The sequence below is a fragment of the Glycine soja genome, chromosome 18 (assembly GCF_004193775.1).
Source record: "Glycine soja cultivar W05 chromosome 18, ASM419377v2, whole genome shotgun sequence".
Classification (NCBI taxonomy): Eukaryota; Viridiplantae; Streptophyta; class Magnoliopsida; order Fabales; family Fabaceae; genus Glycine; species Glycine soja.
Window position 1 is genome coordinate 50,081,441 of NC_041019.1, and position 18,110 is coordinate 50,099,550.

At 31.0% G+C, this 18,110-nt stretch overlaps 2 protein-coding genes across 2 annotated transcripts; one reads left to right on the forward strand and one right to left on the reverse strand.

The window, feature by feature from the left end:
• Window positions 1-1,605: 1,605 nt before the first annotated feature.
• On the reverse strand, window positions 1,606-8,241 carry LOC114396778 (KH domain-containing protein At2g38610-like). Its single transcript, XM_028358933.1, has 7 exons — window positions 7,945-8,241; window positions 7,665-7,753; window positions 6,348-6,499; window positions 3,949-4,065; window positions 3,702-3,818; window positions 3,427-3,570; window positions 1,606-2,404 (listed from the first exon to the last, which is right to left on the reverse strand). The coding sequence occupies exons 1-7, from the start codon at window positions 8,022-8,024 to the stop codon at window positions 2,258-2,260; spliced, it is 846 nt and encodes a 281-aa protein (XP_028214734.1). The 5' UTR covers window positions 8,025-8,241; the 3' UTR covers window positions 1,606-2,257.
• A 5,838-nt stretch (window positions 8,242-14,079) lies between these two features.
• On the forward strand, window positions 14,080-16,402 carry LOC114394965 (NADH dehydrogenase [ubiquinone] 1 alpha subcomplex subunit 1-like). Its single transcript, XM_028356644.1, has 3 exons — window positions 14,080-14,243; window positions 14,324-14,414; window positions 15,967-16,402. Exons 1-2 carry the CDS (start codon window positions 14,136-14,138, stop codon window positions 14,408-14,410), a joined length of 195 nt encoding a protein of 64 aa, XP_028212445.1. The 5' UTR covers window positions 14,080-14,135; the 3' UTR covers window positions 14,411-14,414; window positions 15,967-16,402.
• The last annotated feature ends 1,708 nt before the right edge of the window (window positions 16,403-18,110 follow it).

The window sequence follows — 18,110 nt, forward strand, 5'->3', positions numbered from 1 at the left end:
AAATTTAAGGGACCAAAAATAAAGTGATTCATATTTGAGGAAACATATTTAAGCCTTATTTCTTAAAATAGTTACACTTAAAAAAAATGTAAGGTGTTTAGAAAACTTTTTTTTTAGAATTAGAATAGGAAAAGCAATTTTCTGGGTTTTTTTTTTTAGAAATTAATGATTTGTACCTACTTCTTTAAATAACCATGAGGTAAAAGAGAGAGAAATTAGATAGGAAAAAACAAAGCCTATTATTTGTACAAAACCAATCATCCTTTTAAAATAATTTGAAATGACAAACATATTATTTTATCATGTTCATCTCTTGAGAAGCGGGAGTAATTTTGTATAAAAAAAAAAATCTAGATTACAAAAACATTACCATATCTAAGTGTATGTCTCTACACAAAATTAAGTTTAAATGAATTGATTCGGTTAAAATTAAGTTGGAAATGATATGATTTAAGTTTGGATATTTTTATTATAAAATTAAATTAAAAGTAAAATTAATATAAATTTGTTAATCCAACGCAAAAATTACTTAAAAAATTAATTTAGTTCATAATCAATTCTGAATTTAAAATCAAATTTTATTTTGTAACATGAAACCAAACATATAAAAATAAATCTAAAATTAATTCTAAATCTAAAATCAATTTTCTAATGGCAAACAAAACACATCCTAGATAAGTTAAAAAAAAACTCAATTTTATTTTAAAAATGTTTTTATAATTATAACCAAACACAAATTAACTTTATTTTAGATTTGAAATTAGACCTACAAACATCCATACAGTAAGAAGTAAAGAACAAATTAAAAGACAATTCCTCTACCCACAGATTCTGTTAATATAAATCGCTATTTAACATAATTTTTATTATTAAGCTAAACTTCATGTAAAATCCATTAAATAATGTTAGTCTCACCCTTTATTCAATAAATTTTATGTATTATCTAATGAAATACGTAAATTTTATCAAATAATAAATGTGGTAATAAAAATTACAAGTACTCCCTCATGCTTTTGTCACCATATCACTCTTTGACTTGCTAATCGTCAAGTCATCAAAGGCATTCATTCATCATTCATCATTCATCAAGTGACTTGAAAAGTACAAAGATTTGAGTCTATATAATTGATATCATCTCAATTCAAGCTTTGGTGTTATTATTAATGAAACTTGCATAGAGATATTTAAGTAGTTAATGTAATGTTAAACTTTATTTATCAATATTTTTTTAGAGATAAATTTGTGTTGTTTATCATTTGATGAAAACAATGCAAGAGCCCAAGAAGATGAAGACAAGAAAAAGGTTGCATGCATTTAAGCATTACCTACCTCCCATTATCTCTGGGGCCAACTTTAAATATGTTCCATTGACCATATTATTAGGCACCAGAAGTTATGTCAAACATCTCAACTTGGCAGATATGCTCCAAGTGAAGAAGTTTCAGTCCCTTCAAAATATCCCTCAGTTGAGCTTCAAAGGATGTGCAAAAGCCACATTTCTTAGTAGGCCAATTTAGTGTCCATTGTGACTTCTGTTTAATGTTACTGAAGTTAACAATGAAAAAGGAACAAAAAAATATCCCTATCCATCTCCGTTCAATAGGATGGCAAAAATCAAATAATTTGCATAAGATTTATATGTACCATTCTATATAAACAAATACCACATTTGTTCTTTAATGGTACATGGTAAGAAGTTTATCTGGCATGCATCATTCCAACTACAGTGCATAGTCCTCCGAAGAGAATACAAATGCCTGTGACAAACAACTAAAAAGAATCCAGCCTATGCTAACTTATAATAAATATTAAAATACCATGAGACTTTGACAATGTCACATGCCAATAAACACTGCATTGTCATAGGACCTAAAACTTCATCACCACCAACCATCATATGTATATATTCCACACTTCTCAAAAAGTAACTGACGCATGAATAAATCCAATGAATGTATTAAGTTTGCAAGGGAGAAAAAAAAAGGGTTGGTTTGAACAAACCTATTCTCAATACCCCAACTATATAATTGTTCTCTTTTAAAAATTCTTCATTCCAGCTTTGTCTCCTGTCTGTTCAAAAAGAAAAAGGTAGGGACAAAGGGGAAGGAAAAACCACCAGAGTGCTAACCAGCAAGAATTGTTAGCCTATTCTTTTATAGCTTGCATTGAATGAGACATGTACTGGAAGATATTCCCAGCAATCAATAGCTGGAGGACCACGATACTCATCATCTACACCATCAATCAAGGACAACTTTCAGCGACCCGTCTTTGCACGTTTCATTCCACTAGAGTTGAATGGGGACACACTACCACTGGGCCCGGGACTCTCTTCTCTGAAATTTGAATTCAGCATGGCGAGTTCACGCAACTGCTGCCTCTTGATATAGTCCTGTGATTCATCCTGCATATCAAACGTGGACATCCAACACAAAATGAAAAATTAACCACCTAGATGAATCAGCAAATTGTCTAGCCTATGGAAAATGTCACTGCTCCCGACTTGCATGAAGAAAATGGGTGTGCAGCAAAAAACATTGATCTACAAACCAACTAGTGAAATGATTAATTTTTACAGCATTTTAAGATGTTCTCCACATTTGGAGAGTGAGAAGTCCTTTAGAGTAATTTTGACAGAATACTTTAGGAAACAATGAAAGGCAAAAAGTAAATAATCAAATTTCAACAATCCTAATAAATCAACCAACATGCAAAGTGCATGACACACTTCTGAAAATAAAATGCAGGTGGAAAATGTCATTTGCATATCCAACACCAATACAATGCCTAGATTTTTTTTTTTACTTAAAACAACTATGTTTCAACATCCCCCAATGCTTCTTTTCTCCTCTCATACAAAACAAACTTTACACAAGTAATTTTTTTTGTGACATATTTATAAGGAAAAAAATATATATTTTGACATAGACAATGGAAAAAGATATGTAACTACACTTTTTTGTTGAGATCAGGAAGCATCTTTTTTGCCAATTGTGATCATCATCTACAAATATGGTCTTGCATGAAAGAGAAATGATTAAGTCTCTTTACAACATGTCTATGTAAAATGTTTTTAAAATAAACTTATGTTATCTAGGCCATAACGTTTCTTGAATTCTTATGAATTTCCCATATCCTTGTATTGTACCTGTGTTGTATTGAAGTATGTGGGCTTCATATATGTATTGTTACCTACTCATCTACTTTACTAAAATCAAGCGTGTATACTGCTCTTCATCACTTCAAACAAGTAAATGGTGGCATGTGCAAAGATAATAACCATCCAAATTACAAGTTAAGAACGGTAAAGATAAGATGCATTTTTATATTCAATTGCCTCTGTATGTTCTCTGTTCAGAAAAGTGAAGTTGAACAGCAGCTAGTACACCCTGCATAACACAAAAAGATATAGGGTGATGAGCATACCACAGGCTTGAGCAGTTCTTCAATAATTTCCTGAGCCTGCCTGAGCCTTATGTCAACAACATTAGCAGGTAATTCAGCCTCAATCAAAATGTGCAGTGGTTCATTGAGATGCTCATAACCTGGTCTTCCTCGTAATTTCTCTTCCTTAAAATAAAAAAATCAATATAATCTCAGTTGACACAAGTATGAATGAGTATACAGATCATTCATGGATGCACCATAAATTTTAGGCAATTTGCAAATAAGATCTGGAAAATTATGTTTGTCTTCATTACCTTGTCTGGATCCTTTATCGATCCTTTTCCTCTAATATACACACGACAACCAGTTGTAGCTTCTACCCGTTTCAAAGAATTGCCTCTAGGGCCCAGAAGTCTTCCAACAAAATTGAACTGATGCAATAAGGAGAAACATAGTTTTATTACTTACAGTTGATAGAGCTTTCGGTTCCAGAAAAGATGAAAAATAGCTGTCTGATTAAGTTATCAAATATGACTTTATATCAGTTATATAAAAGCTTACATTGGGATATGTATCTACTGGAATTTCCAAGCGCAAGATTCTCTTAACAGTGAACGAACTAGGACTTGCAGGAGCACTTTGCCAGTCCATCGTCATTCCAGGGGGTCCACATAATCTCTGCTTTTCGCAGAGAAAGTAATGTTAATATATGAAAGTTAGAAAAGATAATGGTTTTTTTAAGGTAGAAATAACAATGGTAAATGACAAGAATAAATGATAAAATCTTTTGTTATAAAAACATAAACCAGTGAGCAACTAGCATTTTCAATCCCAGGAATTGGCAAATCAGGAAATTCTTTAAGTTTGAAATGAATGAGAGGGAAACAGATCAATATGCAGAAAGGCACTGGAAGAGGCAACTGTCAAACTTTTCTGCAAGTCAGACAGTCTACAACTTTACTTTTCAAGGATAATAACATTAGTATACCACCAATCAGATTTTATGTTGCCAATCATGGCTTATGTTAAGATGGGAGTAGCAGAAACAAGAATGTTAAGATAAATGTGTGACCACACAAGAAAGGACAACATGTGAAATTATTGTATACAAAGAGATGTTGGTGTGACACCAAATGAGGAGAAGATGATAGAAAATTAGTTAAGGTAATTTGGACACGTGTAAAGAAATGTCAGTGGAAGTACAAGTGAGGAGAGTAAATTGAATGGATTTTAGCCCAGTGAAAAGGGAGGAGATCAAAAATAAATTGTGAAGAGGGATCTCATGGTAAATTTAATATCGTTGAGAATTTAGTCATTAACTGAACCCAATGGTATTGTGTGATTCATGTAGGTGTCCTCACCTAGTGGGAACAAGGCTTTTTTTGTTGTTGTATCATGGCTTATATTATTTTATTTACACAAGGAAGGCATTCATTGACTTCATGAAATTGTTAGCACTAGCAGTACAAAATTATTGGTAGAAGAGAAGACTCAATCCCTTAGTTTGCTTGAATCTTATTCAAACAGAGTCTAAGCTTTTGTATCAGGCATCCTTTTTTATTACAAAAACAACCTATACATAAGCACTTACATGATAAGCACTTAATTAACTTGTTTACCTAAAGACAAGCCTAAATGTGGAGTATAAAGCACCTATTGGTTTGTTTGGCCTATTTTGTTAAACTCCTTTGCTAGAGTCTAGAGATAGGAGAATTTCTTCTTTAGAACCCTTTGGAGCCTTTACCTGTAAATCTTACTCTCAATTCCTCAACCAATCTCTAAACACAGACAGCTTTTTCTTTTTATCACCTTTATGTCCCTTTTGAAGCCTGAATCCTTTATTTGGATAAGTCCACGTTATACATTTCTCTCACTATGTGAAAATCAGATTTTTATTTCTGTGGGATTATTTATGGTGTAAGGCTTTTGGTCTTTTCGGTATTTTTGGTGAATGTTGGGACTGAGCACGAGTTTGAAGCATTTGCTTTTTCTCATTTTAGAACCTTGGGAGATATAAGGAAGGCAAGGGTCTTTGGCAACATGCAACATTTGCTGCTATTTTGTGGCTATGGATGGAGAGGAATGCTAAAACTTTTCATGGTCAGTTACTTGCATTGGCATATTTTATTGGATTAAGAGATTTTCTTAAATTTTTATAGTGCTCAGCTAACGGATATTTTAAAGGAGTGCACCTTTGGTGGGTATGCCAAGACAGAGCTTAAATGAAATTATTTCGTTGGCCTTTTTGGGTCTCTTTTAGGAGGATATCTTATCCTCTAGTCTTGTACTCTTCTCTAACAAAATGTATCTTTGATCAAAATAAGACTCACAAATGTACGCACACACTTTCGTCAAATGTTTGGTTTTATTCTTATGTTTGAAATTTCTAACAAATGTACAGGTTTAAACTTCAGTAGTGCCCTCCCCTGTCATTTAGCATTCCTTGACTTTCATTATTTTCCACTATTTCAGACTAAGCGGTCAAGCAACCCATCTCATGTCAGACCTGTTTTTCAAGAAACTGCTTTGAAGAACAAAAGAGAAGATCTTGCAAGTGCTGTGGCCGTAAACCTCCTCATCTTATGGTACTGTATTATTAGTTTAATACTATTTTTATTATGAAAGAGTCAATACAAGGATTTAGGGTACATGAGACTTCATAAATAGATTATTCAAGATTGAGAATTACAGCAACATATAATCCATTTAGTCAAGGCCACTTAGCCGGAATAAGGCTTGGTTGTTATTGATGCTGAATACAAGGAATAGATAATGATTTTTTTTTTTAAAATCCAATGTTAGGAATTAGACTAGACAAGCCTTGTAGGCATTTATAACAACTACTACAACATAGTAGTTGAATTTGCATCTACACATAAAAATGATATACTCAAAAAATATAATGAAAAATTAAGGATATAAAGTTCAGATGCAACAATTAATAATCTAAAAGCAGTCACCTCTTGCTGGAGACTATTCCATCCACCCAACCCAGTCCCACTGACATTGGACATAAGGTTTGAAGAAGCCATAGGACTAGGGCTTCTATGTCGCAGTCTATCAAAGTCACCAAAACCTTGATTGGACAACATTCCAGAAACCCTTAATATTTCTGCACATAAAGAAACATTGAAATGAGAAATCAATGCATACTGTCATAAGAAATGAATGGAGAAGGATACTTTTAAAGAGTAATCAAGTGTGATAATTTTATCTCAGAAAATAAACTATATCAAACAAATGTCTTGTTTGGATAAACTTCTCCATAACACTTATAGGAGAAAAAAAATAAGAAGGTAAAATGAATTGAGCTTCTCTCACAAGTCACAAGCTAAAATCAACCTATGCACTTAACTTTTATAGAAGTTCTCTCATCTAACTTCTGCGAAAGCAGAAGTGCATAAGTTGATTTTAGTTTATGAAAGAAACTCAATTCATTTTACCTTTTTATTTCTTCTCCTATAAGTACTTACGGAGAAATTTATCCAAATAAGACCAAAGTCCTATATTATCAGACAGCAGTTAAAAGGCCTGGCTTATTTGCAATCTTACAGGAGGCTGTCTACTTGATCTCATTGATAAAGGGAGCAAATAGACAGGCCCTAAATTTCTGTGTGGAAGAAGGTCTACTGAAGTCAACAGTCCCAATGTTTATGGCACCAGCATTCTACATGTTAATTACAAACCAAGCTCTTCTCCAAACATGAAAAGCCATGCCAAACACTTCAAATCAGGCACATTCAATTCCTTTCTTTGAGAACACCTTCAAGAGTACATGCTTTGCAAGCATGTGATTTTCCTCAAGTCCTCAAAATCACAATCTGTTCAAATTCAAACTAATCCCACGAGTAGATACCATTCAGCACTATGAAAATCACAGAAACATCATATCTTACCATCAAATTCATCCCCGGTTGCGTAAGGTTAACACTATGAAGCTACATTTCATCCAACAACATTCAGACACCATCCAATACGTGATACATCCCAAAAAAGTTTAGTTCAATTTGCATTTCCCCTTATGAAAAAAAACATCAGCATCAAGTGAAGTGAGAAGGGAATGGTGCCACGACAATGATGATAGATGGCAAGAAGAGGAATCAATGCACGATCAACACTATAGTTGGTGTCTATTGTCCAAGGCTTTTGACAGAGATAAAAAAAAAAAAAAGAAAGCTTTGTGACACGATCTGGCACACACACACCAAACATGCCTCCATAAACAACAAGAGTGCAAAAACAAGAAGTGATAGATCCACAAACAGGAAGAGCTAGACCTTGATTTAGGAGGCGGCTGCATATGGGAAGCACTTGCATGAAGGGTCCAAGCTTCTGATGTTCTGCCAGCAACTCTGATAGGTACTGACTGCAAAAAAATAAAAAAAAACACCCTTTTCTTCTATGAATCAAAAGCACACAAATTCATCTAAAACAAATCAAACAGACAAGGCCAAATCCAAAGGGTGTTTCACCAATAGTCCAAGATTGTGTCTTTGCTTTTTGTTTTTTAGTTTTGATCTTAAAAAAGAACATCACAAGAAAGAGAAACCAACTCACCTGTCCACTTCTGGATTGCTCCTAATCTGAGGAGAAGCTGCTCTAGCAGGAGAGAAGTTGGGATTATACAAGCCTGACATGGCTCACTTTTTTTTCTTTAGTTTTTTTCCTTAAGGATTGGAAGAAGAAGAAGAAGAAAAAGAAAAACACACACCAGCCTCCAAAAAAAAAAAGAAGAAGGAGGTTTTAGTTGGTGTAGTTCTTGCAGAAGAAAAAGGGGATACAGAGCACCATCAATTAAGGGGGGTCTGTAATAAGGAGAAAAACGAAAAAGGGTGGACAGTTCTCTCTGAATTTTTACACAAAAGGAAGCAACAAATAATTATTTATTTCCTTTTTCCTTTTCTTTCCTTTTTTTTTCTCTCTATAGTCTTAAATATTTCTCATTTTTTTCCTTTCTTTTCTATAATAATATATTTTCCTTGTTCACATGCTGCCTTGTAAAACTATATATATATATATATATATATATATATATATGTATATATATATATATATATATATATATATGTATAAAGTGAAAGACAGTGTACTGAAATGGACGGGGATCTTTATAAGGAAACAACAGTATCAGCTAAAGTTTCCGCAGTAAAAAGGTTACTAGATTTGTTTGTGGCAGTAAAAAAAAAATTCAGCGGCCGAGGAACTGGAATGGAGTATTTTTTTCAGAGTATAACCGTCATGCAGTTATACAGAAAATATTATTATAAAAATTAATAAATTTATTATATATATATATAATTATAATTAAATAATACTGTATTTGTTCCTAAGAAACAATTATTAAAATTAAATTTATCTATAATTATAATATATTTTTAATTTTATTGAAAAATTATTCATTTTTTCCAATCTTCATAGGAGACAAAAAAAGATAATTTAAAATATTTTTATAAAAAATTAATTAATACAAAAAAGAGATGAAATAAAATCTTATAATAAAAGATAAAAAAAAGTTACTATGTCTTATAAACATGAACAAAGAGTAATATATTTTATAATATCAATGATCAGTTTAAAATTTTATAACATTTTTTTATAAAAAAACAATCTTATTCAAATTAAATATGATATTACCAGATAAATTATAATAATATTATATCAGTTAATTTTCTGCTTTTAGTAATAGTTGTAATTAAAAAAGAAGTAAAAATTTAATGATCACAAAATAAAATAATTTCATACTATTATTTAATTATTAACATAACTTTTAAATTAATAATCATAAAATTAACGAATTTATCTTATATAATAAACCATGGTTAAATGAGAATATTAAGCTGTACAAGCTCTTTTCTCAAAAAGTAGTAGTAACAGTGAAGTGAAATGGCCAAGGTAACGTAGGTTTGGTTTGAGTGCTACAATGTAAAGGGTATAGGGTACAGCAAAACAACAACAGGTGGAGACGCGTGTTAGGCATGCAGAGAATCATAGGTTGTAATCTAATCAATCTAATGTGTGTGTATGCAAATACTACTATGTACTAATTGTATGTATATTATTTTCTAAAGGCATAATAAGGTTTAATTTGGGAGAAGAGAGAATGGAAAATCAGAAAAAAAATGTGAATGAATCAATGGCCAACGATAATGATGTTTGCCAACGCGGTCTTAGCTGGACCATAACACTGTACACTCTCTTAGAAAAAATCTACCACACCATACACATACATACCTACAACTACGTCGTTTTGAAGGTCCAATGCAATCCTTATTGTTCCACATTATTTTTATATTAGCATTATAATAAGTCCCATTTGAATAATGTTACAAAATTCTTGTTCTTATGTTGAATAATGCTATAATTGCGGTCGGATTCTGTTCCCTCTCAATTTTGATTGAACACCCTTCTTATTTTGTCAGCTGAATTATTTTTAATTTTTATTTTCCAAATTATCGGTTTTTGCTACGAAAATGTGGTTAATGTGATTTAATGTCATCCATATATATATATATATATAACAAGGTTGCTGATTATTTCTCGTAAGACAGCAACCGTTTCATTAATTTTGACTTTGCACTGCATAATGCATTTGCACCTACCTATAACCCTATATGGTGTTGTTAGAACTTAGAACCAATCTTGTTTTTGCTCCATACTATTACTTGACCCTATATGGAACGAGGATGGTGTGGAATACATTGTCTCTACTCACTCTAAAGTCTAAACCATTCCATTTTATTAATTTTTTATTTTATAGTATCAATTGCCAATCTTTGCATTCTGTCTTTTTCTTCTTTTTAATATATTGGTTATTTTTATTTTTTGTTTGGCAAGCCTGTAAATATATATATATATATATATAGGTTTTCGAGAACTGTCTAAATTTCTCTTTTACCCTTTTTTTTCCTTAATATTTTTAGGTCTAGGAAAGGTTGTCAACAACCTTTTGACTCCCTTCTACGATGAGCTTCAAGTCATAATTCACAATAAATTATTAGGCAGTATGAATGCTCCCCTGTTACTTTTTTGTTTGAGTATATCCCTCCTAAATCGATACCAATTCCGATCCTATTTACCTAATTTTTTTCATTCTTTTAATAATTTTGAATTTATATTGCTCGAGATGTTGTATGTGATAAGGATATATAAACCTATCTACACACCCAGCATTAATAAAATAAAATACAACGCATAAAGTTACCTATGGACCTATAAATTTGACGCATAACTAATTCAAGGACTTTGAAACCTTTTCCAAATTCAATTCTTATTTCTTTCCCACCAAGCCCACTAATAAATATTTTCTTTTTTCTCTCTCATAAATTGATACAGTTACTAATTACCTAATTAAGATCAATGGGGGGCAAAAAGTGAGGCAAGTCTAATAAGTTTTTTAATATTAAAGATAAAACAAAAGATGGTAGGGGCAGAGTAGGGAAAAAAAGGGGTGTGCGATAGAAGTGTCCACAACCACAACAAGACAATGCAAGGTGGGCCATTATTTTAACTGAATGATTCACTGCTTCTGACTCAGTTGGCCGTAGGAGAAGAATCCTAAGATGTTTTAAGCAATAAAATAGAAAAATACAGCGTTTTCTTTTGCTCTTTGTCATTGACTTTGATTCCTTCCTCCTACAGGTCATGTGTGTATTTTCAGTCTTTCTCCATAGAAAGAAACCAAACTAAAGAAGAAGAAAAAATAAATCAGAATAGTATTTTCTTAAGAAGGCTAGCAGAATGGAGGAAATTTTTTTACTATTTTCTTTTTTTGGATTTTTTAATTAAATAGAAACGAATATTTTTCTTTTCATTTTTGGTAATAAATAGTAGTAGGGAGAGGATGGTCCATTGGTCCCAATCTTACTAGGCAAATTGTTACATACATATTAGAGAGATAAATGTTTTTTTTTTCTATGACTTTTTATACTATTTTTTGTTGTTGTTCTTTCATGTTTTTTGATAACTTATTTGTTTGACAAATTAAGCATAAACTTGGTCAAGTGAAAGTAATATAAATTTATAAGTTATCCAAGTAAAGGAGAAAGATGGATTGGGTTACATTAAAAAGATAGAAGAGAGAGAGAGTCAGAGTAAGAAAACATTGATTCCAACTAACAATAGACTTTGTTTCCAAAATAATAGGATGACTCAAGAAAAAGTGTCTAAACAAAGTTTGCCTTCACTCGAGTCTGACAAGATTCGGACAGGTCATGTCTTTCAAATTGAAAGTGGCTGTGGTCAGCAGTACCATCAGTACCGGAAGAAATTAACTGGTAAGTAAAACCTAAAATATTAAATAGTATATTATTAAATTTTATACAACAGTAAAAACATTCAAAAAGTCTTCTTAAAAATTGGGGTGATCTATCCAACTATAAATACTTATTATGTTCATAAATTACCGATATCCAACTATTCTTAACATATATTGTGTCATGAAAACTTGAGAGATTTGACACTGCAATTATACATGGTGTTTGGTTAGCTCATAATTTTCATTTTTATATGTTGTGTATTTATTCTTCAATTGTGTAAAGAAGCATATATTATCATAATTTACGTATGTGATTAGGTCTCACCGGCATATAAAAATATATTTTTTCTCTAGTATTGAAAATTACTAATAGGAGAGAGATAAACCCAAACATGAATAAATTTAAGTCACTAAAGAGGAGCTCAATCCATAAAAAAATTATGTTGATCCCAAATGAAACCGGATTAGTCGTGTGAAAGATAAACTTTGTTTTTTAATTAAGTTTTTCAATTCGTTTTTTTGAGACTTTTTTGACATTTGTATGACTAGAAGAATATCGGTTACATTACTCCTAATTGAAATGCTGTAAAGAATTTTATAAATGGTTGAATTGTAAATAAAAAGCTATAGAAAATGTAAGCAATTGAAATAATTCGTACTGATTTGGTAGTTTACATTAGGAATTCTCCAATTTATGTTTCTATTTCTATGAAACACAAACATCAACTATTTTTCCTAAAAATAATTACCGTCGTTTTCCTTTTTTGAGACGATCATGGGTGCATGCCATATCATAGGTAATTGTCTAAAATTTCCTCAAAAATAACTCTTCATATTCTCACTTTCGGCTTGTTTGGTTGGAGGGGAAAGATGAGAAAAGATATGAAAATAATTAGATATATTTGATATAATAGAAAGAGGGAGGAAAGAATTAAAACATGAGCACATATGTTTTTTATTATTTTATTTTTCACTTATTTTCATTAATTTCTCTATATATTCATTTTTTTATTAATTTTTCTTCAATTAAACATCTTTCATTTTTAATTTATTTTTCATCTATTTTTACTCATCCATTTATTTCTATCCACTCTATTTATCTTCTCACTATCAAACAAAACATTTGAGTTTTTCGTGCAATTGTCTCCCTCTCTCAACTAACTGGCCCCAATTTTGGAATGCTTCATGCCTAATTTAGTCCATTTAGCCATTTGGCCCAACGCTGACATAATTAGTTTTAATGCTAACAAGGTACGAGATTTTTTTTTATATCATCATTTGTGTGAAGTATTTAATTCTATTGATAATTAATTTTTGTCAAAAAATTGATTAATCAAATTTAATAGGATCTCTCCTTTTAATTACATTTTTTCAATTCATAAGACTCAAAATCAAAATTTATTACTTAAGGGAATTAGATCCAAAACCACTAAAAATAATAATTGGTTGACACTTGATACTATATATGATTTTTAAGATAATTATTATATATGAAAATATAAAAACAATCTTATTCTTTTAATATTTTCATTCAAAAAAATATTGAAAAAAATGAAAAAATATTTATGGTTACCGGTGAAAACATAAAACAGAAAATGAAGATATTTAGCATTATTAAAACACCATTTCCTTTGCAATTATTTAAAATCTAAAAACTAAATTTAAAATTCTGTAGAAATAATTAAATCTAAAAATTATTATAAAAACAATTTTTTTCCCTGATTTCATACACTATTTTTATAGATCACATGTATTTTCTATTGCCTATCAAAAAAGTATCTTCTATGACCATTATGGGTAGGAAATATTTTTCTTGAAATACTTAACATAGTTACATAGCCAGGTTTCTAACTCAAAACTCCTATTAAACTAGAATAATATTGCGTCAGCTCATTCGCTCACTCAATAATTTTCATATATTTTTTTCTCCTTGGAACAAAATAAGAGGAATGCTAGTAACACTTTCTTTGTAACACTCCTCTTGTGATTGGTTGAAATTTGTTGAAAATTATTCATTTTAGTATGCCCAATTTCTCATTTAAAAAAAATCCATCAAAATTAATAATTTTTAATAAATTTCAACCCATCATAACAACAACAGTATTAAAAAGAAAACATCAAGATAATGTGTCTTAGCCTTCCTCTTACTGAAAATTTGCATTCCATAAGTAAAAAAAAAAAAAAGGCAATGTCCGGAAAATTATTAATAAAAACATTTTAATTAAAAATCAAAAGAAACAAAAGCCACACCACAAACAAAGCACCTTACTTTTCAATCACATGGAAAGAAAAAAGAGCATGTGCCAATTGACATTATTAATTGGTGAAAGAAGGAAGGAATGGGAAAGGGACATAGAGGCCCAAATAAGGAGCAAGAGAAGAAACACTGGGCTTTTGTGAAGGACGAGGCCCAATAAACAAAAAAAAATAAGAAAAAGACAAAGATTGAAGACAGAGTAAAGAGTTGGAAGAAGAAGAAGAAGAAGAAGAAAAGATGAACTTGAGATGGATGGAAGCGGTGTTGCCGCTGGGAATCATAGCTGGAATGCTCTGCGTCATGGGAAACGCTCAGTATTACATTCACAGAGCTGCACATGGCAGAGTAATCTCTCTGTTCTTTTTTCATTATTATCCATTTTTTTTTATTGGATCTTTGTGTGAGTGATACGAGAATTGTTTCAGCCTAAGCACATCGGAAACGATATGTGGGATGTGGCGATGGAGCGAAGGGACAAGAAGCTTATCGAGCAAGCCTCTCCCTCCAATTAACATCGTAAGCCTCTCCTTAGGGTTTCTACGAATATTTTCTCGTGATTGTGAATTTTAGATCCGGGGAAGACTTGTTTAATTTTAGAGGTTTTTGCGACATTGCTTGGATGGTTTGGTTCATGTGATTTTAAGAGTGGACTTTAGACTTTTAGAGGATAAAATATGGAATTATGGTTGTTAGTTTTAAAGTTCATGGTTGAGATTTTAATAGTTCCATGATTTGTTATGTGTGTGTGTGCATATTATTCTATTACGATTTTTAATGTGGTTATAACTTCGCTCTTTAAGTGGATTTCATACTTTTGGTTATAGTTGGATTGGTGGTAGATGATGGAATGGAATGGCATTATGTTTCATTGTTTGGATTAGTAAAATGCGTATGGAGTGTAATGGAAACTAGTGGAGAAACCTATTCCATTTTAGATAAACTTCTCCAAAAGCACTTGTGAAAGAAGAAAATAAGAAGGTAAAACAAAATAAGTTTCTCCCATAAGCTAAAGCTAAAATTAACCTATGCATAAGTTAAAATAACCTTTTGAATAGGAAAAATGAAATCAGATTCTCTCATAAGATGAAATTAGTTTATGAATAAGTTTAAATTAGCTTATGGAAAAGTTTATTTCTTATTTTCTTCCCCTGTTTGTGGAAAGTTTATCCAAATAGGATCCTATTTTATTATTTACCTCCATTTTTCTCTCTTCTCAATCTGAGAGGAATGAAAATTATATTTCATTTCATCATAGCATATCCTAATAATGGAATGAAGATTTTATTCCATTGTGTTCCATTCCATTTTATTTCATTGTAATTCTTTCCATCAATCCAAATGTAGCTTAAAGAGAAGTCAATTTCTTTTTTAAACTATAGGATGCAACACAGGCCATAGTAAAACATGAAATTAACATAAAGATGTAAATCCTAATTCCCAAACCAAAAGAGAAAATTGGTGTTTTAGAAGTTTGTATCAGTGATTGTAAATATAATAAAATGTTATCATTTATCTTGTTATTGTGATATTCCAATTTGTGTAAAAGTTCGAAAAGTAATAGCAAAATTGTATATGAGAAGTATCCATGATGGTTATGGCTATTCAAATGTCTGTGTTTTCTTGGTGTTTTTAGCTCCTTTATAGTGCTTAGTTTATTGCTATGTTTCATTATCCAAATTATTTTTTGAGATTTGTGTCATTCATGTGTTTCTTTGTCTCGTATAGTTTTTTGTCCAACATCCTGTCCTCTGCTCTCGTATTCTTTTTTCTTTAGTGAAATATCTTCTCTTGCTGGAAAGAAAAAGTAAAGAATGACCATTTTGATAATTAAAAGGATGGTTTTGGCATATTTTTCATGCTCTAGGAAACTTGCATCTGTGTGGATGAACATCAAATTTGCATGGATTTGTCTTCCACCCTCAATAGGAAAACACATTGAGTTTTTGTATTCTCCCATGTCTTTATCATCAAGAATATCCTTCTTTTTTATTGTTTAGATTTAATTTGCTTTGTGCTTAATGTTTGATATATAGAGTAGAAACCATAATATTTGTCCTGGAACATGCAGGTTGTTTTGCCGATGTCATTGTGAAGAAAATAAACTGCTCACCTGGATTTACGGCTGTGTTCTTGGGAAGCAGGGTTAATCACAAGAATCAAATTCCGTCTGTTTTCTTGTATGCAATTCAACATAAGATTTATAAATATACCTATGCTCCAATCACAATTACTTTTGCTAAGCTTGGCTTGTTGAAAACTAAGCAGTTCTGAGGTATTTGTTGCCTTCTATAATGTGACCATTTTGTGCTTGACTAGTGACAACAAATCTTGCTAGTTGACGTCAATGTTTGGTGAAAAATTATGTAAAGTAGCATAAGCCGCCACAACATTTGAAGAGAAAGCTGAAAACAAATAAAGGCTATCATGGCAACTAGTATTTGGTATTTCGTATAAAATGAATGCCAAGATGTTAGAGTTTATCATTTTGGATGCTCTTAACACTACTCATTCTGTTTTCCTCAAAGGATCAAGCATCCAGTTGGCTTTCTTTCTCTCTAACTATTTTGAAGAAATATCAGATGGCTTTATGTCTTTCAACAACTATTTGGAAGAAATTCTTATATATAATTAGAGTGAATTATATTATACCTTTTGAGTTTTTTTTAGTTACAGCATCTGTTTGTTTACAACCTCCTCCTTTATTGAGGTACACGATGCCATGTTTTTCAAATATTAAGAAGGTTAATGTAAGAATAGAAAAAAGAATGGTGTTTTGTGTAATTCAAAAATAAAAATAAAAATAGGTGACTATAATTTTCTTATATTGAATTGAACCTGAAACTGTTAGTGATTCTTTACCATTCATCTGTGTTTAGTGATTGTATATAAACGAAGTACAGATAAACATTATCATTTAAAAGTTTAAAATACTCTTAAAATAATTTTATTATGATTTCAATACATTTTAAACTTTTGATTATTTATGTCTGAGTTATATACTCACGCGAAAAATACTTCTCTTCCCAAAGTTACTTTTGTTTTTCTTTGGTGGATTAACCTAATTACAGTTTGTACGCGTATGGATAGAGATGTTTTTTTATTCCACGCTGATCCAATCCAACAAACAAGTCTCGTTTGAAATGTGACATTAATTCAAAGAAAAAAAAATAGTTAGTGTTGCTATCTAACATAAATTTATTAAAACGTGTTTCTTAACCCTTACTATCACGATCGGTCTAATTGTTTTTTAACCAGAGTACTGAAAACTGAAGTGATGCCTGAATTCTCTGAATTTACAGCATAGTTGTTTAATAACCCGTGTAAGTTTTCAAAAAATTGGGCAACTATTTCTGCAACTGCAAATCTTAACAGATTGAGCTAGGAAAATAAAAGCAGGTATCTTGATCAACTGAAAATAAATAAATGCGTGTTTGGTATCTAATGTTGCTAGCGACATTTTACCTGTTCAAAGTTCCTTCATTATAACAAGTTAAAGTAACAGGACCAAAAAATTGCCGTGTAAATAGCATAGAAATCTCCTGAATGTGACACATGTTGGGGTATGTAAAAAAAAGTGAGGAGATCTCGTATCATTTCAAGCCACATTTTTCTTTGGAAATTTAGGAACATTTGTACTATATTCATTTTTCTTTCTGCCTTTTCTCTGTTTCCTTGTGAGTGGCTCTTAGTACTTACTGGTTTGTAAAACAAGGGGTACAGCAACCAGTTTTTAATCTTCTGTTCGTATGATAGGGTGAAGGTTTTACTGTGGAAAAGAACTTGAAAACGAATAATTGAAAGAGAAATGACTTTTGTGCATCTGGAACAATTTCTTTAATGAGGAGAACACACAGAAAAATACACATGTATAACATGAGTTTCAAAATGGTTTATTTTTTAGGTTTAGATAACATTTTAGTCTTTGTAACAGTGTAATATAAAGTGTTTTTTTTTTGGTTTTTTTATTTAGTCCTTACAAAATAAATTATCAACTTTAAATTTTTAATCCTTGAAAAATGAAACTTTTTGTTTTTATCTTTGTTGTTTGACTTTAGCCTCTATAATATTTGGATAATATTAAATTATAGTATGTTTGGATTTATATTTATACACACTAAACTTCCACTCATCTCAATCCATCGAGAGACAAATGTTTTGATATGGATTCATTGTGACAACTGATATCCAAACGCACTATTAATCCTTGTAAAA